The sequence below is a fragment of the Oncorhynchus gorbuscha genome, linkage group LG01 (assembly GCF_021184085.1).
Source record: "Oncorhynchus gorbuscha isolate QuinsamMale2020 ecotype Even-year linkage group LG01, OgorEven_v1.0, whole genome shotgun sequence".
NCBI lineage: Eukaryota > Metazoa > Chordata > Actinopteri > Salmoniformes > Salmonidae > Oncorhynchus > Oncorhynchus gorbuscha.
This window is the reverse complement of record NC_060173.1, coordinates 86703599-86731122: the sequence shown is the minus strand read 5'-3', so window position 1 is coordinate 86731122 and position 27524 is coordinate 86703599. Positions and strand designations below refer to the sequence as shown.

Genomic DNA, 27524 nt, shown 5'->3' with positions numbered 1-27524 from the left:
TCAACTACTACTTCAGTGACATCAATAACATCAACAACTACTACTACAGTGACATCAACTACTACTGCAGTGAAATCAACATCAACAACTACTACTACAGTGACATTAAGTGCTAATACAGTGACATCAACTACTACTTCAGTGACATCAATAACATCAACTACTACTACTACAGTGACATCAATAGCAACCATGACAACAACTACAACAACTGGAAACAACAAAATCATCAACAACTAATATTTGATAACTATTTGATAACATGATATATTAATATCATCATAGTTTTGTTGGTAAGTATAGAACCCACAACTATTGTTTTGCCATTGCCATGGCCCAACCATGAGGGCCTCTCTATGGGAATGGGGCTGGCATGAGAAGTAGGCCATGCTATTGTGGTTTGTCTCACGAATTGCCCTTTGGGCATAATAAAGTTGCTATTGAAATAGTACACCACAGTCACATGATCATGGGTTGTGGAAATATACAGCACTTCAAGATATACTGAGTTTATGCCTCTCTCCAGTCCAGGCTAATAAGTTATCAAAATCTACAATATTCTGTATTCATATGAGTCACTTCACATGTAATTGGTTTTTATTCACATAAAACTCCAAATGGATTGACAGGATCAGAGTAGGTCCCTGAGGTATTTCTGAACGACTTGGTAATTAGTAAACATTCAGATTCTTCACGGCTTCTCTCTGCCGATGCTACTCCACACAGAGAAGGAAGAGAGAGTGGGGAGAGAGAGAGAGAGAGAGAGAGAGAGAGAGAGAGAGAGAGAGAGAGAGAGAGAGAGAGAGAGAGAGAGAGAGAGAGAGAGAGAGAGAGAGAGAGAGAGAGAGAGAGAGAGAGAGGCAAGAAGTAAGAAAGAGAAGAAAATAAGAGGGAGACAGAGAGAGAGAGGAGAGGAAAAGTGTCACCAAGGACACTCAGAGATACATAAACCCGAGACGCAGAGCGCCAGTTCGCTTCAGGCACCATCAGTATGACCAGAGCAGTACTGCTGTTTGAAGTCATGACAGAGGAGAGACAAAAGAGCTTGGAACTGAACTGTCACCTTCTGGGAATGGGGGAGAGAGAGAGATCTAAACAGAGGGTGGAGTAGAGCGAAGAGGAGCAGAAAAGGGGAGAGAGACAGTCCTCTCTCCAGTATCAGTGTGAAAGTGTAAACCGCCTCCTTTCGGACAAGTATTGCTTGGATTCAAATGCCAAAAGCGTTCCTCTCCATATTTCCTTCCCTCTCTCCTTTCTTCCCCCAGTCATCTCTTCTACCTCTTTACCTCTCTCAAGTCATCATGTTTACACAAGCTGTTATGACCGTTTCCCTGTTGTCCTTTTCCGCATTTTCTTCCTCCTTCCCCTCTTTCTTTGTCTTTTTCTTGCTGGTAGGAAATCTGCAAGGCTTGCTCATCGACGCCAGCCAACATTAGTTAATCCTCTTCCAAAGCACCTTAGCAATGCTGGGAATTTAGAGATGGTAAAAACACACAATTGACAACAACGACAACAACTGTTCTTAACACTGGGCTCACTGTTGGCAAGAGTGGCCACATCTTGAGATGTGTGTTTTCCATAAGTAGTTCAGAACAATCTGCAGGGGTGTGATAACCAAGGATCTCTCCGGAATATGTGTGTGTGTGTGTGTGTGTGTGTGTGTGTGTGTGTGTGTGTGTGTGTGTGTGTGTGTGTGTGTGTGTGTGTGTGTGTGTGTGTGTGTGTGTGTGTGTGTGTGTGTGTGTGTGTGTGTGTGTGTGTGTGTGTGTGTGTGTGTGTGTGTGTGTGTGTGTGTGTGTGTGTGTGTGTGTGTGTGTGTGTGTGCAAAGGTAGAGGAACAGTGCCTAGTTGGACAGTAACATGCTGGTAATGACTTTGTATAGTCACTGGAGTTGCCTATTATCCTGTTCCTGTACACAGTCTATCTGGGTCAGAAGAACACACCTGCATATTAACATCCCACAGAGTAGGACACCATGGACCTAACTACCAACATCAAACTGCTGCTAAGAGCCTTCAATTCCTGTGTGTGTGTGTGTGTGTGTGTGTGTGTGTGTGTGTGTGTGTGTGTGTGTGTGTGTGTGTGTGTGTGTGTGTGTGTGTGTGTGTGTGTGTGTGTGTGTGTGTGTGTGTGTGTGTGTGTGTGTGTGTGTGTGTGTGTGTGTGTGTGTGTGTGTGTGTGTGTGTGTGTGCAAAGGTAGAGGAACAGTGCCTAGTTGGACAGTAACATGCTGGTAATGACTTTGTATAGTCACTGGAGTTGCCTATTATCCTGTTCCTGTACACAGTCTATCTGGGTCAGAAGAACACACCTGCATATTAACATCCCACAGAGTAGGACACCATGGACCTAACTACCAACATCAAACTGCTGCTAAGAGCCTTCAATTCCTGTGTGTGTGTGTGTGTGTGTGTGTGTGTGTGTGTGTGTGTGTGTGTGTGTGTGTGTGTGTGTGTGTGTGTGTGTGTGTGTGTGTGTGTGTGTGTGTGTGTGTGTGTGTGTGTGTGTGTGTGTGTGTGTGTGTGTGTGTGTGTGTGTGTGTGTGTGTGTTTCCAATCGTTTGTAATTAGAGGTTGATACCACGTTGATGCACATAATACATGAGTCTGTGTTTATGTGTCTGTTTGGGTACACATACACACAATAGGGTGTTGGGACACACAATAAACAGATAACTCTTTATTTTGCATTGCATTTTATTTCTAATGCAAGGGACAGGTTTTCAGTCAATCCTCAAAATGTACAGAAGCAAAAATCATTTTGATTTCAACTTGATACGTTGATATAAAATCAATAATACAAGACCATAAAGACGAATGCTTGATTAAGTCAATGTTGATGCACATTGAATGCTTCATTGATTTACCCATTAATTTTTTAGATTGCCTCATTCATAACTTCTGCCCAGTATTTCCATACCACAGATCTAACCCTCTCTCCCACTGCTTCAAGCAGCTTCTAGATCAATGGCAGGAATTTTAAAAATCCCAGGCTGGAGGAACAGAATTCAAATAAATAAAAAATGATTTCAATGAGTGATTATATGTAATATAGTTAGATTGTGGTCTCGCAGAAAGTTTTCCTCACCTTTCCTCCTTGTACTCTACAATTACGTTTGCAGAAAAAAAAACACTTAAAGAAAGAGAAAATAATTACTGAAACCTTTTTCACTTACACATGATCTCAATGTCATATTCCTTATATTTTCTCCTTATCTTACTAGGTGCCAACTAGACCGGGGGTCAGTCAGTTTGCCAGGCATTGGCTGGTCTTGTTGTCAGTGTCCTGCCAAACTGCAGTAAACTGCTGTAATATGTGTGAGGCACTTACTCTGGTCAGGGTGCCTGTCAGAGTGCCAGTCTGTCTCAGAACTGGCCACACGTGATGTTCTAGCTAGCTGTCTGGCATGCAGGGCAGACTGGCTGTTCACAATAGACTGAAGGCAAGAAAATACTTCTTTCTCACAATTTGAGGAATTTTGAAATGTTAACATGCAGAGTGCTGCTGGGCAATAGGCCAATAGAGGGAGACAGGGTATTAATATAGGAGGTGACGGGGGGGTGACGGGTGGATGTGTGAGGCGGATGACGCACATAAGGAGTGAGGTACTGTGGTGGTTGGATGAGGTGTGAGGCTGTTGGGTGATACATAGGGGTTGGGGTGAAATGTGTGAGGGATGGGTGAGCCATGTGGGGGTTTGGGTGAGGCGAGTTGAGTTGTTGGACGAAGTATACAGGGGTAGAGTGCTTTGTGTGCATGTGGTTTGTAAATGAGTGTAGATGAAGTATGTGAAGCTGTGTTGATGGTACCGAGGGTCTGGATGATGAGCATGGGCATTAGCTGACATTAGGTGAGGTACTTGGGGGAGGGGAGGAAGTCTGTCTGGGGCTCTGATGGTCGTTGACATTTCCCGTGCGGTCCTGTCGCCAGCATAGCAAATCTGCTCCTGCTCATCGTAATGACGGCCTGCCAGCCAGCCAGACGGGGGCTAGTGCCTGTCTGTCAATCACAGGTCTCCACGGTGATCCATGGACAGTCCACCATGGCAGTCATCATACTGGACACCCTGGGGAGGGAGGGGGGATAGGGAGAGAGAAGGGGAAAGAGAGAGAGAGAGAGACGATGGACTTAGTGAGACAGACATCTAAAGGTCAGCAGTCAGTCAGTTCAGACACCACAACAATATTTATCTCTTCTGATCACACAGATATGGAGCTTTCTTGGAAACTGGCAGACTAGGGGGAAAGAACAGGTAGGTCCTAGACCACATCCACATGAAGACTGGTCTCCAACCATACAGTATAATCTTTATTTTTCTTATCCATGATTGACCAGGTAGAGTTATTATTTACAGTAATTGTACCACAGGAGGCTGGTGAGGGGAGGACATGGTAACCATGTGTTTGATATAATTCCATTGTTTATATTCCAGCAATTACTATGAGCCTGTCCTCCAGCCAGCTGTGAATTGTACCTACCATGCTTAAAACAAACACACACACACACACACACACACACACACACACACACACACACACACACACACACACACACACACACACACACACACACACACACACACACACACACACACACACACACACACACACACACACACACACACACACACACACACACACACACACACACACACACACACACACACACACACACACACACACACACACATGATGTAAATGTAGGCCAAAAGTTGAATTTCCTTAAGACCAGTAAGGTTATCAGCACACTTATAAATGAATCAAATTAATCCCATTTCACCTAGCTCTGCTAAATTGTCTGATAGTTTATAACAATCTAATGGCCTTGGAAACAATTAGAGTAGCGTTATCATAATCATTAAAGGCAATTTACACCTCCTCCACTGAGGGATTGGTGTGAAGTGCACATCCCTTACAGGCTATAATCTGACCCCATCTAAACGACCACGGTTGTTGATCACTTGACCTCACAAAGGTCAGAGTTCAGGGAGTTCAAACAGCTATCAGCGTGGTGCAGGGCTGCAGCATCAGGAAATAAAAACAATGTTTCTTAGCCCGACTCGTTGAGCTCCCATTAACCCCTTCCACGCCACTTTGGAAATAATCACCTGGCACTGAGCTATCAGAAATCCTTTACAGCCTGGTGTGTGTTTGTGTGTGTGTGACTGTAAGATAGAGAATTGTGTGTGTGTGTGTGTGTGTGTGTGTGTGTGTGTGTGTGTGTGTGTGTGTGTGTGTGTGTGTGTGTGTGTGTGTGTGTGTGTGTGTGTGACTGTAAGATAGAGTGTGTGTGTGTGTGTGTGTGTGTGTGTGTGTGTGTGTGTGTGTGTGTGTGTGTGTGTGTGTGTGTGTGTGTGTGTGTGTGTGTGTGTGTGTGTGTGTGTGTGTGTGTGTGTGTGTGTGTGTGTGTGTGTGTGTGTGTGTGTGTGTGTGTGTGTGTGTGTGTGTGTGTGTGTGTGTGTGTGATTATACAGCAGTGCACTAAAAGGATTAGCTGTCTTGGCAGCAGTGAGCACTGTGCTTCATACTGTTAGCGACAGCAGTCTCTCTTCACTGGCTGATGTTAATGTGAATGTTAAAGATGTGGAGGAGAACACATGGAGGACAGCTGAGTCGACTGGACCTGAGACAAAACATTCAGACCAGCAAGACACCTTTGCTCTAAACCACATCTGTTGATGTAAAAAGGGTTTCAAACATACATCTGATTAATTTATTGATTGATCACTATTATCACAATCCATAGACTGATTATTACAGTGTCATGGTGCCATAACTAATTTATGACCTTATAGTCCTACATAAGCATTCATAGAGAAACATAGAAATTAAAGGAAAACTTCAACAAAATATTATGATCTCTCTCTCTCTCTCTCTCTCGCTCTCTCTCTCTGTGTGTGTGTGAGAGAGAAAGAGATCGAGAAAATACATTCAAAATTTCAAAAAGAAAGATCTTGCGGATGTGGCTCTGTGAAGGGAGTAGATGGTTGGGAGGAAGGAGTGAGCAGGCTGGGGAGACTGACAAGCCCAGAGCACCATGCCACCACCAAACTCTAATTTCACAGCGACATGGTCTTTAAGTAATAACGAGCTGTAGGGGGTGTCATTACCGCCAAACTACCCTGCTCCCTCTGCCACCATTTCCTCGCGTCTCCAGGCATGAACACCGGATCACATGCTGTCATCGACCGTCCAAGCGAAAGGGAATTGTGCGCGCTCCCGCGGCCGCGCCAACCCTCCTAGCAGTCCCCCAACCCCCGCTGTCTGTTTACAATGAGTCAGTCATCAAAATAACAAACAAACAAACAAACCGCTTCAAAGACCCGCGCAAGATCAATGAGCGATCCATAAACATCAAGTATTTTCGTTCTCTTCTCTCTCCTGTTATTGTCAGCTCGTAGATGATAGCTTTGGACTGAAGCGGCTCAGCCTCAATCAGCGGTATAAGTTCGCCCCTACACAAAACAGCAAGCAACCATTGGAGGGAAAACAAAAACCATTCCAGGCGGTGTTTTGTCCTTTCACAGGGTGTTGTTGTCTGGTTGACTCCGGGAGAGGGGTCAAATATAGGCTGTGAAGTACAGTACCAATCAAAAGTTTGGACACACCTAATTATTCAAGATTTTTTCTTTACTTTTACTATTTTCTACATTGTAGAATAATAGTGAAGACATCAAATCTATGAAATAACATCATGTAGTAAGCAAAAAAGTGTTAAAACAAATCAGAATATATTTCCGATTTGAGATTCTTCAATGTAGCCTCCCTTTGCCTTGATGACAGTTTTGCACACTCTTGAGATTCTCTCAACCAGCTTCACGAGGTAGTCACCTGGAATTAATTTCAATTAACAGGTGGCCTTGTTAAAAGTTAATTGTGGAAATGATTTCCTTCTTAATGAGTTTGAGCCAATCAGTTGTGTTGTGACAAGGTAGGGGTTGGTATACAGAATATACCCCTATTTGGCAAAAGACCAAGTCCATAAAAAACCAACTCCACAATCACCTGACCTCAACCCAATTGAGATCGTTTGGGATGAGTTGGACCGCAGAGTGAAGGTGTCATGCCTGCGCCCGCTCCCCCTCTCTGGCACTTGAGGGCGCCAGGCTGCCCATCATTACACACACCTGTCACCATTGTTACATGCACCAGCGCTTCATTTTACTCACCTGGACTCCATCACATATTGATTACCTCACCTATATTTATTTATTCCTCAGTTTCATCCCGGTGTCTGCATTCATGTTGTTTTGTTTCCCCTGTCCAGACGCTATCCATATTCTGTTTCATGTCCGTTATTTATTAAATGTTCACTCCCTGTCCTTGCTTCTCGTTTCCCAGCGTTTGTCCTTACAGAAGGAAAGCAGCCCACGAGTGCTAAGCATATGTGGGAACTCCTTCAAGACTGTTGGAAAAGCATTCCTCATGAATCTGGTTGAAAGAATGCCATGAGTTTGCAAAGCTGTCATCAACACAAAGGGTGGATACTTTGAAGAATTTGTTCAACACTTTTTACAACATGATTCCATATGTGTTATGCCATAGTTTTGATGTCTTCACTATTATTTTATAATGTAGAATGTAGCAAAAATAAAGAAAAACCCTTGAATGAGTAGGTGTGTCCAAACGTTTGACTGGTACTGTAAGTATGGAATTTAGGTAACCCATTGCGTTTTCACGCGTACAACTTGTGGAAATGATTCACCACATCTAGAATTTGCCTTCTGTGGTGTTATTAATTTAATATATTGTCCCTCAATTTGATTGAATTCAATCAACTTTAGTAAAGGAGATCATGCACTTCACTTCTTCAGTTGCCTACATTTGACATTTTTGTAATTTAGCAGATGCTCTTATCCAGAGCGTCTTACATAAGTAGTTAGTGTTAAGTGCCTTGCTCATGTCGGTTACTGGCCCAACGCTCTTAAAGGCAAGGCTTCCTGCCACCCTGATAAATCATCCAGTTTGGCCTAATCCAATAGCCTATATTTTTTTACAATACATTTTTTCAGCAGAGAGTCTACACACTGTTGGCTTTTTCACGCACGACTCGAGGAGGTGCTGAAATGACGTGATTTCTGTCGTTGTCATTTCAGCACTGGACAGCTCTCGTCCGGCTAGAATGGTATAAAGTGAAGCACGCAGGAATAATGACCGACATTTCTAATCTTGTAGCATTTGACAGTGCTTTACACAGGCTACAGCAGGGGCAGATAGAAAGAGAGGCATTGGATCATATTAACGATATAGAATAACGTAGACAGAAGTCCTTTCAGAAGTCCTTTCAGCTTTGCCTGAAGTTAGGCACAACTCCCTTTCTGAACGTGGTCAAACTGCAGGTATACATACTTTAAATTGGCGATTACAGAGTATACTCTGGCCGTGTCATGCATTGGCTTGGATCTGAATGTATCGCAGCATTGCTAGCATTGCTTTGCAGCTGTGTATTTCGTGAGATCATGAACAATCGGAATCTCTGTTCGCCCCGCTTTGCCTCTCTGGGTCAGGAACATTAGCATAGTCCGCTCTGCTTGACTGACCACCGCTGCCGGTGCGGGGGACCGCTTTTGTCCCCCACTCACCCCTGTGGGTAGCACTCAGGTGAGGGCAGGGAAGAGCGGAGTGGTCCGATTACACAAGACCCCCATGGCATCCACGCATGGAAATTAGAGGCACGCACGCACACACACCAAAAAGGTGAAAATGTTGTGCACCTACTTACAGAATTCCCTTTCCATAGGCCTATAATAAGGAAACTCTTCCAAAGATGCTACAAACGAGGTGTTCATAACAAACAAAAAGTAAGTTTCGTTTTTGTAAATTTAATTCACAGACTCTAGCTGTTGAGTGTCACAGAGGAATGAATACTGTGTCTTGTATTTGGTCGCCAAACAGTGAGTGACAGTTGTATTTCTGCGCTGGGCTGATTCTCATGCGGTCCTGCGCGCCTCCATTATGTTTCAGTGGTGGGAAATGAGAGGTCCGCGAGCTGCTGGCGTGCTGATTACCGCTCCTTAGGGATCCTCTGTTTCTCCTCGGTAACTGATAGTTAGGCGCTGCTCTAATCAAATATACCGTCTGTCTCCACGATACAGACAGACCTATAGCCAGCCAAAAACACACGCTTGGGCGCATTGCAACGCAGTTAACCTCTGTGCACCATTTATTCTGCTACCAATAGAGGAAGAATTAGAGGAGATTTTTTCTTGCAGACTACTTTTCGCTTTTTTATACGATTTTTTTTCTAAGTGTACTTTCAATTATTTGGTCAAATATCGATATTCTTTTCAAATCAACAATCAGGGCATTGCTGACTTGAACATGTGTCTAAGAAATGTGTTTCTCTCACTAAATTGGACGATTTCTCTTCCTTTCATTCACTGGGCAGACAGACAAGCCTGTTCTAAAGCACCCCAAAACGTTATCCTCATCAAACGTATTATTTTCATTCTACCCCCGACCCATTTCAAAAAAATCCCTGCTACCCGCGGTGCGTTAGGTTTTGTGTGGTCCCGGCACTGTCCCGTTTTTGACACTTCTCTGACGGGTTCCCCCGGTTCCCTCGCACCTGCGTCGCTACCGGGTCCCTTCAGGAATGCACTGGGGCTTGTAATCGCCTTTGTTGGGGCATTGAGTTGTACGGCTGAGTGAAACTTCCCAACCTCACAGTGCGCCGGTCGCTGAATGGGGCTCAGCGTGGGGCGGCTCTCCAAACCGCGGCCGCTGCCAAATTCCAACAGTGGCGCTCACAATCACTCCCACACAGGCCCCGCTACCACCAAGCAGGAGGGATGGAGGGAGAGGAGGGAAGTTAAGGGGGGGTGAAGGAGGAAAGAGGAGAGAGGGGAAAAGAGTCCAAAACGAACTCTAAACAAATGGTCAAGGCTAAATATTTCTCAACATCACTCTTCGCGATGGACGGTGAAATACGGTTTAGGCCTTAATCAATTACATTTTATTTAGCTTGGCAAGTCAGTTAAGAACAAATTATTATTTACAATGACGGCCTACTGGATTCGAACCAGGGTGTCTGTAGTGACGCCTCTAGCACTGAGATGCAGTGCCATTAGAACGCTGCTACACTCCCAAGTCCTATATTCCCAATATTAACAACCATTTTCACAGGGTCCCCGTTCATAGGTTAAATGTCCTCAAATAAACCCATACTAGAGATAAGTATTCAAAATGTGGATGATTAAACTTCAAAGTTTAATCCTCATTAAACTTATTATTTTCATTCAACTTCAAAGTTTAATCATCAATAGAATAATTTCCCCGGCTGATTGCTTAGACACTGTCTAATTGAAAATCTTCTGACAAACAGTGCAGAAGGATAGGCTACATCATCATCATCATAATTGCTCGTGTTGTGAGGAAACAGCATTGCAAGAGAGCAAGAAACAACAAGAGTAAAAGTTTGCAAATGTGTGAAAAAATAATAAACTTTCCCTGTGTGTGTGTCAGCAGCCTGTGTGCCACCACGTGTCGGTGCATTGGGGCCTGTTCTCCAGTGTATGGTGCTGGACAGAGCAGCAGCAACAGCAGCATCGCAGCGCTCCTGGAAGAGCGCGGGATTAAGAGGCAGCAAGATTGTTAAACATGTCAACGTGTAATTGCACGATAAGGCCCTCGCGAGGAATTCATTGGCCCAGTTGCTTTCTCTATTCCCCGCTAATCTTGCCTGGCACATTCGTTCTGTGCAATCTGTCTCCGTAATCTTCTGTGACAGAGCGGGCACCGAGAGCAGGCAAGCTCGGATGGGTTTTTTGGGGGAGGGGGCGTTGGGGATGGAGGGAAAGCGGAGAAAATATGCAGAGGCGTGATAAAGTGACGCTAATTATCCCCATTTAGGACAGCGAGTGCAAGGGATCGGGGCTTTACCAGCGCCGAGTGTGCGCCAGCGCTGATGGCTTCCTAGCGTAGAATATATCGGTGGCTACAAGATAAGAGTATCGCATGCTGGAGAGATTTATTGGTCAGAGATTTACTGCTGCTGTTCCCCTCCCTCTTCCTCTCTTCCATTCCCCAACCTCCACATCGCCACCTTTGCCCCAAACCCCGTTCCCAATCACTTCCCCTCCCTTCCACTTTCCCCTCTGTGGTCGAGTAGTAAATTATTCGGGTTCAATTTACCAGAACACTCCTCTTTTAACCTAGCGATGTGCCGTGACGCGCCCCGCCTCTCTGTTTTTTCAGTGTTAATCTGTGTCGCTTTACATCTGCAGATAAAATACAAATAACCTCCAAGCGGCAATGCTATGTGCTCCACCGCTGCGTAGGAGGGGAGCTCTGCAGACGCTATATCACTGTCTGTTTAGGATCCACACCAAACTCAGTTTTCAGCCGTTTGTTTTATTGAATTCAGCAGTTTGTTTTATTGAATTCAATGGTCTCCACCTGTATCTTTGGCAGGCGGGTCTCTGATGGGTGCTGTAGGCGGCCGTAGGTGCGGTATGGTCCTCTGAACTTCTAAAGTTGGTACCAGTGGAGGCTGGTGGGAGGAGCTATTGGAGGACGGGCTAGTTGTTACGTCTAAATGGAAACCACATGTTCGACTCCATTCCATGGATTACATTACAGCCATTACAATGACCCCGTCATCATATAGCTCATCCCACCAGCCTCCACTGGTATACACCATAGTTAACCAATTTTAAATAAGGCATTACACCTACCTATAGGCAGATATATGTGTATAGGCCTACAGTACAGGATGTATCATCAGTTTTCTAAATGGTGGAACAGTTTGATATTCCTGATTGAGGCAAAACTGGTGGTGAAAGTTTCCATATTCCTATATTTCTTGCATTGTTGCATGTGAAAACTGAAAGAAGAAAGACATAGTGATCTTCTTTCAGAAGACTGAAATAAAAGGTAGGATCATGTGGACAACACTATTAGGAAAGCAAAGCCACTATGAATTATTCATGCAGTGAATTTCAGAAAAATAGATGCACGATTTAATTTTGTAAAATGTTCAGTGCAAATTAAGTTTGATTTTAGTTGAATGATGATATAATGATTGGAAAGTTTTAGGATATTATTTGGGGAGAAAAATATGATGGATCTAGTGATGACAGCTCTTTAAAATGATTTTTGTGGTAGTTGAAGAAATATGTAGAATATGTTCACATGTAGAGACCTACTGATAGCTACCTGTAGTTCGATCTAATAAATACATGATTTAGGCTAACAGCATAGCTGCGGGAAGTAGGGGTGCTGAGGGTGCTGCTGCACCACCTAAAAAATAATAATACAAATAATAATACAAATAATAATACAAATGTAAAATAATATTTTTTCAGTGGACCGATATAGCCGTCTGCAGCACGGGTGAAGCATTTTTTCCAGAAAACTAAATGAAATAAGTTATAGTAGTGGTAGTGTCTGCAGTAGTAATGGTGGTGACTGGTTGTAGTTGAAAAAGTAGTTAGATTAAAATATTGATTGATTTGTTGGGTATGATAGCCTGAACATGTGAAAGTTGGTTTGGTGTCTCTAGCTTGAACGGTTCAATAGTTACAATTATTGTTGGTGGGTATTATATGTTAATTTTTTCACATTTAAGTAGTTATAATTTATAGTGCAGACCAGAGCTAGACCAGAGCAAGTGCAAACCTTAGCTAGCTTGCTACACCCAGGACCAGAGCTGGACCAGAGCGAGTGCCAACCTGAGCAGTAGTTGTGGTCAGTAGTTGTGTGGTGCGGCATTTTTGTGGTCAGTAGTTGTGTGGTTCAGTATGTTTGTGGTCAGTCGTTGTGGTCAGTGGTTCTGGTCAGTAGTTGTGTGGTTGTGGTCAGTAGTGGTGGACAGTAGTTGTGGTCAGGAGTTGCGTGGTTCATTTTTGTCATCGTTAGTTGTGCTCAGTAGTTGTGCTCAGTAGCGGTCAGTAGTTTTGGTAAGTAGTTGTGTGGTTCATTAGTTGTGTGGTTGTGGTCAGTAATTGTGATCAGTAGTTGTTTTCAGTAGTGGTCAGTAGTTTTGGTCAGTAGTTTTGGTAAGTAGCTGTGTGGTTCAGCAGTTGTGGTCAGGAGTTGTGTTGTTGTGGACATTAGTTGTGTGGTCCAGAAGTTTTGTGGTCAGTAGTTGTGGTTAGTAGTCTTGTGGTTGTGTTAGTCGTTTTGGTTTAGTCGTTGTGGTCAGTAGTTGTGTGGCTTTGGTCAGAAGCTGTGGTTAGTAGTTGTGGTCAGTAGTTGTTGTCGGTAGTTGTGTGGTTGTTTACAATATTTGTGGTTCAGTAGAAGTTGGCCAGTAGTTGTGTGGTTATGGTCAGTAGGTTGTGGTCAGTAGTTCTGGTCGGTATCTAAAATACAATTGTTGCGTGAAAACTGGAAGGTGTGCGATGAGAAGTGATCGGGTTAAATATGAAAGGAGTGAATGGAGACGGCTTCGCTCTATCCAATCAGTAGTGCTGAGCGATTAACTGGAATGTCAGTTATTTTTCATTTATTAAACAACTAATTGACCAACGTCATATAAATTATTTTAATTCCATTTTGTTCTTTTTTTTCTGTGAGCTCAACGCACACATTGGACAGTTTCTCTAGAGATAAATCAGATCAAACCTGAACTGTGCAATGTAGTAGGAAGTTGAGGTATATATTTCTACAGAGTTTAGTGCAGAAAACATGGTAATTAATTCCAATGACCATAATCAATTGCACTTCTACTTGTCTGGTCTGTGTTTTTTTTTTTACTTTGAAGAACTACTAAAATAGTGATTTTGTCATACAGCATAGGCAGCAGCTCTATGGGATGATTACTTCGGAGTAAATTAAATTAAATGCATGATTAATGTCATCAAATAAAACCAAAGTAATATACACAACTGAAATATATTATTACAGTAAAGTATGTGAATAAATGATGGCTAAGCAGTATGGGGCAGTCACTACCATCATGGGACTTTTATTCATTGTTTATTCGGTGTTGTTAAAGCATTCAACCCACATAATGCATAGTGCACTTAATGTTAAACAAAACAATCAAAACCGAAATCGAAAACCATTATTATTTATTAATAATCGTACCGAAACCAAACCGGTCTGAAAAAGCATTTAATGCTCAGCACTACCAATCAGAGCAGCGGGATCAGCAGTTGAGTTATTTAGAGCACGAGGCTCGATCCTAAGGAGGACGATGCGATGTTGCATTGTCTGCCTCATTGTCGCTACTTTCTTGGTGTTCACAATTGTTCTAAATGCAATCACCCCATTCACACTACTCGTATTTTTTGCTTGTGCGACTCTACGTCTGTGAGTATTGATAGCAACGGCTCTGTTTGGGATTCTCAATGATGAGATATGAGAACGCTGTTAGCTGACGTTAGCTAGTTACTTTTTGTCACTCTAAACTCAGAACAACATCTGTAGCGCTTGATTGGTATGAGATAATTCTGTTCCGAGTCCGGATTTGAATAGCAGAGAATTAGACTATGATGTTAGATCCTCTTAAGTGTTTGTCTATCCTGTTGTGGGAGTGGTCAAACGGCAGTTGTTTTATAAAGTTACGGGGAAAAGTAGTTGATGTGGTTACTAAAATAACTGTACCGTTTGATTGGAATAAGATATTTTCGTTCTGAGCTCAGATTTAAATAGCAGAGAAGTAGAGGAAAATTTCATGCACTAACTTTTTTACTTTTTTTTTACTAGGCAAGTCAGTTAAGAACAAATTCTTATTTTACAATGACGGCCTACCACGGCCAAACCCTCCCCTAACCCGGACGACGCTGGGCCAATTGTGCGCCGCCCTATGGGACTCCCAATCACGGCCGGTTGTGATACAGCCCGGGAACAAACCAGGGTCTGTAGTGAAACCTGTAGCACTGAGATGCGCCACTCGGCAGCCTTATTGTCTAAGTTGCTGGTAAAGTGGTCAAAGTAGCTTATTTGTGTCAAAAGTCCCATTGTTGCAATTACAGTGAATGGAATGTTGGAAGTGATGATGTCACAATGGAGTCTTTAGAACGTTGAGGGCTTTCCATTAAAGTGGATGGAGGTAAGAAAGAAGAACAAAAAACGTAATAGTTTAAAAAGTATAAAAGATATCAAAAAGGTGTATGTATGTAACTCAATCCAGACCAGTATGCACATTTTAAAGTTTGAATGACGATTCTAGTTTAAACAGTGTAAGAGCAGAAGAGTTTCAAATAATAATAATAAGTATTATAATGCCTTTTGGGGCCTGATTTGGACTAACTGTCGACACAATAGCCTGAAACAGGATGTAACTGTCCTCGTAAGTCACAACAGAAAATACCATCTCATACTTTTTTTCCAAGCTCTATGAGGCACAGAAAGGCTCCGAAAGGTCTTGAGATGTGTCATGCAACCCCCATAGTGGGAATGGACTACAAAGGGAACTCCCTCTGCTCTAACCCATGCGTACTCCCATACTGTTCCACCCATAAGAGGGATAGAGCAAGTGCCCACTTTGGGGAGAAGGTTGTGGAATCATAGCACAGCATGAGAGAGAATTTCCCTTAGGTCAGAGGTCATGTCACTTGTTTCTGAGTACAGGTTTAGCAATGACTATAGGGCGGGGAGTTTCTCCTCTCCATGTTCCCTGACCAAAACCTCCTGCCCCAGCAATGATATTGCATTGGAGTATTTGAACAGGAGATAAGAACAGCAACTATGTATCATGCACATATAAAGCTGCTCCCAAAGAGGAAATCACTGTCAATTCAATACGCGTGCGCATCATTATTTGTTGTGCTCTTATGGATTGTACGTAACACCATATTTTTATTACATTTTTTAAATTTGATTTAACTAGGCAAGTCAGTTAAGAATAAATTCTTATTTACAATGACGGCCTACTCAGATGACATATGAGTCTCTCCGTTTTGATAAAGTAATTTATAACTAACTGTCCAGTTGAAACTGAAAGACACAAGAGATCCCCATATCCTACTTCTGCCAACGTATTAATAAGACTGCGAGTCTTCGCATCTAAATTGTGTGTAATTGTTTATTTCATCATGTTAGCCATGCCTATGTGTTTCAGTGTCTGTGACTGCCATGTGGGTATTACAACACTTCCACTTCAAACACCTAGTGAACAGCTCACACTTCCTTGTTTCCTAATGTCTACAGATGATCTGCTCTGATTCAAAACGAGTCACAAAAAAACTGTCACACACACTTATCACCCTCTTCAACACATTTTAGATCTCCCTCTCCAGCACGGTGATTTCATCTAGTCTCCATTCATCATGGCACAGAGGAAAGGAATTTAACATCCCATACACACTAACCATCATCTCAGAATCTCCAAAGGGTAAAACTTCCAAAACACACAGTGGTAATAAGATCAAATGAGTTGAAGGTACTATGTCGTCTGTAATACAACCATGGCTTAAATAAAGAACTTGATCTACTTGGATGATACTGCCATCCAGAATCTATTCCCTGGAAGTGCAATATGTATTCAACCATTATTGGGGGGAAATCTAAGTTCAATAGAAAAGTGGTTCTTGATCATTAAAATCCAAGTGCCTGTCACACACTATAGGTCCAAACCGAGCCAAGTCTAGCGAGCCAAGCCGAGCTGTACTGAATTGTCCCTATATTGTGAATCAGGCACATTGTTCTGGCATTGCAGCCTTCATAAGTATACTTGCTGTAGTAGGCCTATGGCAGGGATGCAGAGTGTGTCAATCACTGACTAATGTGGTTTCTTTGTAACCATACTGCTTCCTTTTCAGGGGTACAGGCTTTGTTAAGGGATCAAGGAAACAGCCTGAACTTTGACCCCTACTCACATAACAAGAAAACAGCAAAGTTTCCACTTTTCTCCCAAATAGACCATTAAAAAGCCTTCAGCTCATACTTATCAGGATTATCTACTCACAGTGTAGTCAATGTATTCAATACTGGGAGATAGTCAGTCACAAGTAAAATGTGAGATGAGGTCAATTCAATACTAAACTATTCTAAAGTAATCAAATTAAGTTTGCTATGTATGTATGCAACCTAATTCTGGTTTATACAACTCCTTATCTGAATTATAACAAGTCTATAATAATTTAAGTGGAATAATTTAGGACAATATGCTATGAAGTAAAATAATATTAGGCTAACTTACTGAAAGCAGTAGGCCTATTATACTGTTCATGATAACAATAAAAGGGGTAGACCTAAATTCGCCAATAACAAAAAGGTCAAACATCCTACACATTTATTAAGTTTAAAAACATAATTTTAGTGATAAAATATAGCCTAGGTTATTTGAGTGAGCCTGAATAATCGTTCTACATTTACTAGTTGCATTTGGTGATCGCCATTTGCAATCATAGCGTTATTGTCCAAATAGGCCTGCATGATTCATCCCTTCAGCGCTTGTAAGAAAATATGTATTTCAAAAATCCACAAAAGTCACCCAACTCGAGAAGCTTTGCTCTTGTTTTCTATGGGCTATAGGATATATTAATGTATTTTTGGTCAAGTTACTACATAATATATCATATTATGCTATTTTAATCATCTATTGTACATTATCACAACATAAAATCCAGTTATTAAGTGCTATAAGCCTATTGTATAATCAATACCTGCGGAACAGGTCTAGTCTACGTTTGTAATCAAAATAATAATCCAAATAAAACAAACCATAGGCCTAATGCAGGTAGTCGCCTAATCGCGTTCAAATTATCATGGGAAAGAAAAAACATGAAAAGATTCAAAATACAACTTATAAATCGAATCAAGAACAAAAATAGCATAATTAATTATAAAAATATATTGCAAGTGAGACGTTGCCACGCATATATCCGAAATGTAGGCTATATTCTGAAGGACGAATGTGAATACTGTGCTTCTCTCTGTTCTATCGTGACAACTTGCTCGTAACGTTAACTTTACAGAAATGATTACAGACCCATAAGGGTAAACCCTGAGAATGGTTTGGGTGTACTTAATACAATGGCCAAAAAATAAGTTGACTTATATTAAATATTACGCATTGTAACTATTTGTTTCATGTTACGGGTTTGCCAGAGACACTCTCCCATTTAAAAAAATGTTTTTGCCGTATAGGTAGCTTTACCTCAGACTCAAAGTTTCGTGCCCTTCAAATGAAATATAACTCATTACCATTTGCAACTGAAGATAGTGAACAATAATCAAGCTAACACTTTTTTTTTGTAGAATCAGAGCAACATATGTGTGAAATTTATTTAAATGGTAATTCAGCCCAATATCAGAACCTCTCTCTAGCAGAAATGCATTTCGTAAATAATACAATAGCAGTTGCGCGTCAGTCTTTTAAAATATTCAAATTATTCACAATTTACAATAATTATTACAATAAGAAGAGATAATTATGATCATGAATAGACAGTGTAAACGGAAATGTTTACAATCTCTTGGGGAATTATTAAATGGGGGAAAATATCAATCTTTAAAACCATATTTCATGATTATGGAAAACATGTTCTTATTTTTCAATAACTTACAGTGAACCAAAAATAATTCGATTATAGTTAAGCAAATGTGTTCATTAATTTGGTTGGCATCGCCCTCAACCACAAGTGTGGTTAATAAAAAAATTACAAAATGATAACACAACAACCAGTATCTGAACTCATATCCTGTTCGTAAGAGAGTGTATACTCCAAAAGGGGAAAGGATAGGCTAATTTACTTTTCATTTACAAGAACACCATAAACATTCTGAACAAAATGCAGGTAGTTCAGTGATCATTTAAAAAATAAGTAAATATTTGGTTATGGGTTTTTGTATTCTGTCTGCAGTTTCCATAGTCATATAAATAATCTATATATGCGTTAATGGAACCGTTCCGTTCACCCCAGCCGTCGCACTCTGGTAATGCTGCGGCAATGCGTGGAGTCTACTTTGCACCGACGGGTCCCCGGGCTCTCCGGTCGGTAAATACATGCTTATCATCTCTCTCAAGTCTCCGGGGCAAGGGCCCCTGGAGTGAGTGCTAACGGGAGGGCTTACGCTCGGCTCTGACTTCACCAGCGACCCTAACGTGCCCATGGCAGCCGAGGAGGAGACGCCAGAGCTCTGGTGCTGCGTGTAGGGGATCCCGCCATAGCCGGACGGAGATGCGCTCATGTAGCCCTCAGAGTTCGAGATGGGGCTGTACTGGAGTGCCGACATGTCGTAGCGGTGCATGGGCTGGGGGTTGTGCGGGTGGTGGTGGTGGTGTGAGTGGTGGTGATGCCCGCTGCCCGGGTGCTGGCTGTAAGCTAACTGTGCCTCTTGCATCATCGCCGCCGCCGCAGCAGCTGCAGCCATCTGCCCCGAGTACGCACCGTTCGCCCAGCCATTCATGTGAGCGTAGCCTGAGCTGGCGGAGCCCCCGTGGCCCCCGGTGCTCTCTAACCTCTGGCCGACGCCGGATGAACCCATTCCGACACCCAGACCCATTCCACCGCCGCCGGCCCCAGAGAGCAGGCCACCGGCCAGAGAGTATTTGTCCTTTTTCAGCAGCGTCTTGGTCTTCCGTCTCGGTCTGTACTTGTAATCCGGGTGTTCCTTCATGTGCATTGCTCGTAACCGCTTCGCTTCGTCGATGAAGGGTCTCTTCTCCGCCTCGGACATGACCTTCCACTCGGCTCCCAGCCGCTTGCTGATCTCAGAGTTGTGCATCTTGGGGTTTTCCTGGGCCATCTTTCTCCGCTGCCCGCGGGACCACACCATGAACGCGTTCATCGGACGCTTCACCCGGTCCTGATTCGCTTTGGACCCACTGTTCGGCCCCGTTTGCCCCAAATGTGTGTTTGTTTGGGGTCCAGGGGACTGGAGGTCCGTCTCCATCATCATGCTATACATTCACCTTGTTTTCAAACTTTCAACCAACAGATGAAACAAAGTCTGGTTCAGTCGGCGCGCGAGTCCGGCAGAGCAGGTGCACACGAGGGAACGACAATCCAACACCACAAAAATAATTAAATGCAAACTTAATTAATAATCCAATACATAGAGTGTCAGAGAAATGTTCTCCCCGTGGATGCTTTATCTCCTCTTCGGTTGTTGGTTCACATCCACGCTGACAGAAGGCGCATTTGAGCCACTTTCCCTGTCGGAGTTGAGAAGTTAGTTAAAGCGGCAGCCATATGAAGCGCCTTGACAGCGGTTAAATGAGCAACGAGCGGCCAATAGCGTTCTAGAAGCAAAGCGATTTGCATGGCGCTCAGTCAGGTGACGCAGAACCAGTGAAAGAGGAACATACGAGCAGGGGGGTGAGAGGTGGGTCACCCTCGCTAAGTTACATGGTGAGTAAAATTGCGGGGAATTACATATAAATCCGTTTGCCACTTTCAAGACTAGACTTCTAGCCTAAAAGTTATTCAACCACATAGTCATTAAGCATTTGAAACAAGCTTTCACAGTCTCACTGCAGAATTAGACATTCATCCAATTTCGAGTGTTTTTGTTGTTCCTATCGTTCCATTTCTTCAAACGTCAAATGTCAAAGTTAAGGGTTAAGTTTAGGCACTCGGTCCGAATGATTAAGGTAAGGATTATGGTTTGGGATAGGGTGAAAAAATATATATATATATAAAATGTGTCCACGATGTCTTCAGGACATGGATAGGCATCCCATTTCGACTTCAGTCTTGAACGACCTAGCTGTCTAGGACTATATTTTTTCAAAATGACATACATTATAACAGTCAGTAGTTCATAAGCTACTTCTGTTGAATACATTTTGAGTAAAATAGTGAGTATAGTCTGAAAATATATATATATAAAGTAACCAAATAGACAATTACAGATTGTTGGCTTGTTGAAGATGTTGGCCACGCATAGGCCTACACACACACACGCTCGCACGCACACACACTGTTTTGCGTCACTAACCACAACCTAGCCGTGCGTCAAAGTGTGGCATTATCAGATGTCATACTTCTACAAACAAGCTAATGGGGTTTTGGACCGCGGGAAGACATGTTACTTATTCTAATCAGCTGTTAAGGAGGCTGTTATAATGTAGTCACTGGGGCAGACTTGAGATAGACTGTCATCGCCGTCTGCTGGAGGGGAACAGCATGGGAGCGTGCCTTGCGTGCGCCATGGTGTTCCCATTGGCGTTTGTGTTGCCATAAGAACCCATAGCATACACTTCACAGCTGGTCATTACGCTACCCAAAGTCAAAAACATTTTGTAAACAGATATGATCACCAAAGTGAATAATAATGTGACACATTTTATAGGCTTGATGATAGAAAGTAAACCAAAATTCGTTAAGATGCGGAAAAACCACGCATGCTATTCCAATGCTGTCTTTTTAACCAATAATAACGTGGGGTTAATATATTTAGGTCTATGCCTATCCACACAGAAAATAAAACAAATTCACTTAATTTTAAACTGGCAAGGATGACTGTTATGGTGTCAGATCTCAACTGGCACATGATCGCGCGCACGTGCATCAAATTTCACAGCTGACCTCCCCTGAAAAACCCAATCAGCCGCTAATTGAAAGGCAAAAAACATATTCCTTCCCCGCCGCGAGGCTAACGATTTAATCATTGTATCATGGTTTGTTGCTTTTAATTAGGCTCATATATCCTTCAATACGGGAGCTGGAGGAGCATTCAGGCGTAGGCCTATCTATCCCTCTGCGACCGGTAGAGTTAAGGGATCTCACAATGGTCAATAACATCCTCGTAACCCACGTCTCGTGGTTTATGGCTCGAGGATTAGATATTTTTTTGGGTTGTGACACACCGAGAATGGGCTACTGACACACTTGCGTGCGCAAACCACCGAGAGAGAGCGCACTGATACCACTCTTCCCAGATCAAATCGCAATAAATATGAGCCCCCTTTTTGACTTCACATCACAACTGTTGCCCACTACAACTAAATTATTACTAGGCCGAATATAATAGGACAATTGTAATAATAACAAGTAAGTAACATCATAATAATAGGCCTATATTATAGTCTATAATAATACAATATCACAGGCCATGTTATTATACTAATGTAGGTCTATATATAATGTCGATGAATAAGAAAATCACACAATCCACAATATGTTTCAGAGAGAGGCTTGTCATTATAGCATCATCTTTAAATTGCGATTACACAAACAAGCCATTGAAATACTGTAACTTCAAAGGCCTATAAGATAATAGATTTAAATGATTATTGCAATTTAAAATATTCTGAAAGTATGAAAATATTTTTTGAAAAATGTGTATTTTGACTGGAAGTTGGTTTTGCGATCCATTAAAATAGCCAACAATAAGGAACAAATGTGCTCGAGTCGAATTATTATTTTTTTGGTCTAAGGTGTGTGAACATACCCTGTTTTTTAACAGCATATTTGAACATATTAGTGCCTTTAATAATAACTAAAGATAAAGGTTTTCTAGGGCATATCGTTATGAAATTGCATCAAATGGTATTGAGTGTTCAAAGTGGATAATGGCTGATGACCTGGGCCTATATCATTATTATTAATATCGACAAATGTTTCTGGAACATGTAGGCCTACTAAAACGTTTATTTCATGTAGGCTAATTTCGATGATTTCTGATTCCTTTATTTAGCCATATGTAGCTAACCTTGGGGAGATAGGGAGATTGTTTGCTAAATTATGATGATGAGGGTGATCATTATGAAGGAAATTATTGGTATTATAATAATTAGACTTGTATTTCAGATTATTCTCATAATTATTAAATATTACAAAATTATAGGCCAATAATTTTATCCTCTTTAACATAATCTCAAAATGCCTATATTTTCAACAACAAAAAATCTGCCACAATTCAAACAGCCTGAAACCAAAGTGGAACCGGTGTTGAACGTCATCAGCGAGGAATTAGCTTTTGCAAACGCACTGCAACCAATCTTGGGCCATATTTACTTTCCCTGTCATTCTCGATCACTCGCCTCAAGCTTAGAATTCTCCCCGCTTCTTTGTGCGCAGTCTGCGAAACGCTGCACACGCGTTGCTGCAGGTGCACGCGCGGGGGCAAGGGTCACACCACTTATCCAGCCCCCTCAACCAGCCTAGAACAATATTCGTTAATTTTAATTTTTTTTATTTTTGGTTTAAATTTAATTTGGATTAACGAGTGGATTTAGCGGACCATTGAATTTAGACTAAACTACCACCTTTACCCAATTAAATTAACCAAAATTAGGCCTACCTATTAGGCCGCTCTATCATGCGTTTGACATAAATGCCCCTGAATTTTCAATTGAAGCCATCGAGGTAGAAGGACAGAGCCGTTTCCAGCGGTCCCCAGAGCAGGGTCATTACTTTCATCCCCTTCCACGTTATTATAGTTATTTTCTGGCGCTCTGGCACTACTTTATATGCAGATTTCAACGGGGGAAATGCCTTAATCCGGAGGATGCAGGTTGGAAATGGTAATCATAGGGATCCGAAAGATTTGACATTTTTTTTCATATATCCTCGGGGCCTAATCCGTTTCTATAATTTGATAGTAATCAATCAAAACAAAATTGGGCTTCAGGTCAGGCTACTTGTATGTTTAAAACAGTTCATTTGGCGCCACTCAAACTCGTTTCTCCCAAGTGTGTGTGTGTGTGTGTGTGTGTGTGTGTGTGTGTGTGTGTGTGTGTGTGTGTGTGTGTGTGTGTGTGTGTGTGTGTGTGTGTGTGTGTGTGTGTGTGTGTGTGTGTGTGTGTGTGTGTGTGTGTGTGGATGGGATGGGATGGTATGGAGGAAGGGCAAGAAGGCATAGTGTAACATTGTGATGATAACCCTGCACAGCATTTTGAACCAACCTGCACACAAATTCGATTTATCGACTATAGTCTGTCTATGCTGCTTTGAGATAAATATGTAGACCTATAGGCTAAATGTCAATAGCCTATACAGAAATAGCTATTTATAGCCACACCACGCACACATGCACGCATGCACAAAAACAATCTTGTACAGCTAAACTTCTATGGACACACAATTCAGTCCCATTCACAATCCTATTTTCCCTAACAGTAACACTAACCCGTACCCTTACCTTAACCCTAGCTCCTAACCCTAAACCTAATTCTAACCCTATTATAACATTGACCCTAAACCCCTTAGAAATAGCATTTGACCTTGGGAGGACCAATAAAATGTCCCCAGTTGGTGGTCCCACAAGAATAATTAAACATGTCCACACACACACACACACACACACACACACACACACACACACACACACACACACACACACACACACACACACACACACACACACACACACACACACACACACACACACACACACACACACACACACACACACACACACACACACACACACACACTCTCTCTCTCTCTCTCTCTCTCTCTCTCTCTCTCTCTCTCTCTCTCTCTCTCTCTCTCTCTCTCTCTCTCTCTCTCTCTCTCTCTCTCTCTCCCTCTCTGGCCAGGTCACCTGTGATACAAGTCCATATTTGACATCCATCCATGTCTGTGAAAGTGGAAACCGGCCACTAGGAGCAACAGTGAGTGCTCTTACCTTTAAGTAGGTTTCAGTTGTAAGAACTTTATCTGCCTCTGAGTTCAAAGATTGCAAGTTCGAATACTGGATAGAACATAGTTTTGATATTTATGTTTTAAGCTTATCGGAAACATTAACCCTTACCTTAACCCTGCAGAGGTTCACACATGTTGCTACTCTGGTTGTTATCTATTCTGATACTCTTCACACATGCTGCTACTCTGGTTGTTATCTATTCTGATACTCTTCACACATGTTGCTACTCTGGTTGTTATCTATTCTGATTGCCTAGTCACTGTTACCTTTAGGTGAAAAAGTGACAAGGCAATCAGGATAGATAATAAACAGAGTAGTATCAGCAGCATGTGTGAAGAGTATCAGGATAGATAATGAACAGAGTAGCAGCGGATGTGTGTGAAGCGTATCAGGATAGATAATGAACAGAGTAGCAGCGGATGTGTGTGAAGTGTATCAGGATAGATAATGAACAGAGTAGCAGCTGATGTGTGTGAAGTGTATCAGGATAGATAATGAACAGAGTAGCAGCGGATGTGTGTGAAGAGTATCAGGATAGATAATGAACAGAGTAGCAGCTGATGTGTGTGAAGCGTATCAGGATAGATAATGAACAGAGTAGGAGCTGATGTGTGTGAAGCGTATCAGGATAGATAATGAACAGAGTAGCAGCGGATGTGTGTTAAGAGTATCAGGGTAGATAATATACAGAGTAGTATCAGCAGCATGTGTGAAGCGTATCAGGATAGATAATGAACAGAGTAGCAGCTGATGTGTGTTAAGGGTATCAGGATAGATAATGAACAGAGTAGCAGCGGATGTGTGTGAAGTGTATCAGGATAGATAATGAACAGAGTAGCAGCGGATGTGTGTGAAGTGTATCAGGATAGATAATGAACAGAGTAGCAGCGGATGTGTGTGAAGTGTATCAGGATAGATAATGAACAGAGTAGCAGCGGATGGGTGTGAAGCGTATCAGGGTAGATAATGAACAGAGTAGCAGCGGATGTGTGTTAAGAGTATCAGGGTAGATAATAAACAGAGTAGTATCAGCAGCATGTGTGAAGCGTATCAGGATAGATAATGAACAGAGTAGCAGCGGATGTGTGTGAAGGGTATCAGGATAGATAATGAACAGAGTAGCAGCTGATGTGTGTGAAGTGTATCAGGATAGATAATGAACAGAGTAGCAGCGGATGTGTGTGAAGTGTATCAGGATAGATAATGAACAGTGTAGCAACGGATGTGTGTGAAGGGTATCAGGATAGATAATGAACAGAGTAGCAGCTGATGTGTGTGAAGGGTATCAGGGTAGATAATGAACAGAGTAGCAGCGGATGTGTGTGAAGTGTATCAGGATAGATAATGAACAGAGTAGCAGCGGATGTGTGTGAAGTGTATCAGGATAGATAATGAACAGAGTAGCAGCAGATGTGTGTGAAGTGTATCAGGATAGATAATGAACAGTGTAGCAACGGATGTGTGTGAAGCGTATCAGGATAGATAATGAACAGAGTATCAGCTGATGTGTGTGAAGGGTATCAGGATAGATAATGAACAGAGTAGCAGCGGATGTGTGTGAAGTGTATCAGGATAGATAATGAACAGAGTAGCAGCGGATGTGTGTGAAGTGTATCAGGATAGATAATGAACAGAGTAGCAGCTGATGTGTGTGAAGCGTATCAGGATAGATAATGAACAGAGTAGCAGCTGATGTGTGTGAAGCGTATCAGGATGTTTTACTTTTTAACTCTGCATTGTTGGGAAACGGCTCATAAGTAAGCGTTTTACGGTAAAGTCTACACCTGTTGTTTTCGGCGCAAGTGACAATAAAAAAAAGAGTTGATATAGCCTATATGCTATATATGGTTGTTTATCGGGCATGACATGGTCATCGATAGTCTGTTTTTGTCTTTATAGCCCAGTTAAAGGCAATGGCTGCACTGGCACAAAAATAAGATCTTTAAAGTCACGACTTGGACGAGTCAATTAACCGACCCGGATATCATGTGAAAACGACAGCGACAGAGATCAGGCGAGCTGCTCTATCTGTTGACCTGCCTCCCTCCGTGGAGGGAAGTCAACAAAGTCTAAACGGCATCCCCGGGACGTCCCAAATCTGTCCTCTTAGTCGTTGAATTTTAAAAGGGGGTAAGACAAGGGTTTGGGTAAGGGTAGGGGTTAGGGTTTAGGGTATGGACGTCCCAAGGAGCCGTATGGCACTAACCTGCCCTCCCTCCACTGCATGTTGATGGTCAGCGGGCACTCAAAGAACGAATCTGCATCCGGTGCCCGGCAAAACAACCACATCAACGTCCATAAATAGGCTAGTCGCTAGTGCGTTTTTTCCATTCAGGTAAAAAAATATAATACAAAAAGAGGGACGTTATGAGAAAAGGGAGTAATGGGGGGCAATAATTGTCTAAAATAAATTGAGGGCATAGCCTAATTGTTAAATTGTTTATAAGGTAACACGCCAATTACAAGTTTCAATCAACATAAGCTATCTCTTTATTGAAGAACATAGGCAAAATACAGTTAGCAGTAATTCAACAAATAGCATGTGGTTCAAAATTGCAGAGGTGATAGCGCGTAGCATACTCTGATTCCAAGACTCGCCAAAGCATTGAGACTAGCATTTGCGTCCAATTCAATTGAACTATTCACACAAATACAATGTATTATAGTTTATCTACGTTGAATTAAGGGATGACGGAGCACATGCACTGATGAACCCAAAGTTGACATTTATTCTATTTAACTATCGCAACTTGTCATAAAAACTCTTGTTACACACCACTAATAGTTTTCAAACATAAATGATTTCAGTTCTGCATAATATATATCTATATCTATATCTATTACAACAACAGCCACCAGAAAATAAAGACGTGACAAGGGAAAGATAGACTAACCAACCTCCTTGTGCATAAAATAGCTGAGGTTATGCAAACTTACGCACGTCTCCCTGATCCTCTATCGTAGTCAGTGAAGTAGGAATAGATTTTCTCCCCATCCTCCTCCTAAAGCCGTCCTAAACACACCAAAGCTTCCTG

At 42.2% G+C, this 27524-nt stretch overlaps 1 protein-coding gene across 1 annotated transcript; it reads right to left on the bottom strand.

Moving 5' to 3' along the window:
* Positions 1 to 2693: 2693 nt before the first annotated feature.
* On the bottom strand, positions 2694 to 20091 carry LOC124044667 (transcription factor Sox-1a-like). The gene is made up of 2 exons (XM_046364137.1): positions 18967 to 20091; positions 2694 to 4067 (listed from the first exon to the last, which is right to left on the bottom strand). Exons 1-2 carry the CDS (start codon positions 19801 to 19803, stop codon positions 4008 to 4010), a joined length of 897 nt encoding a protein of 298 aa, XP_046220093.1. The 5' UTR covers positions 19804 to 20091; the 3' UTR covers positions 2694 to 4007.
* Positions 20092 to 27524: the final 7433 nt, after the last annotated feature.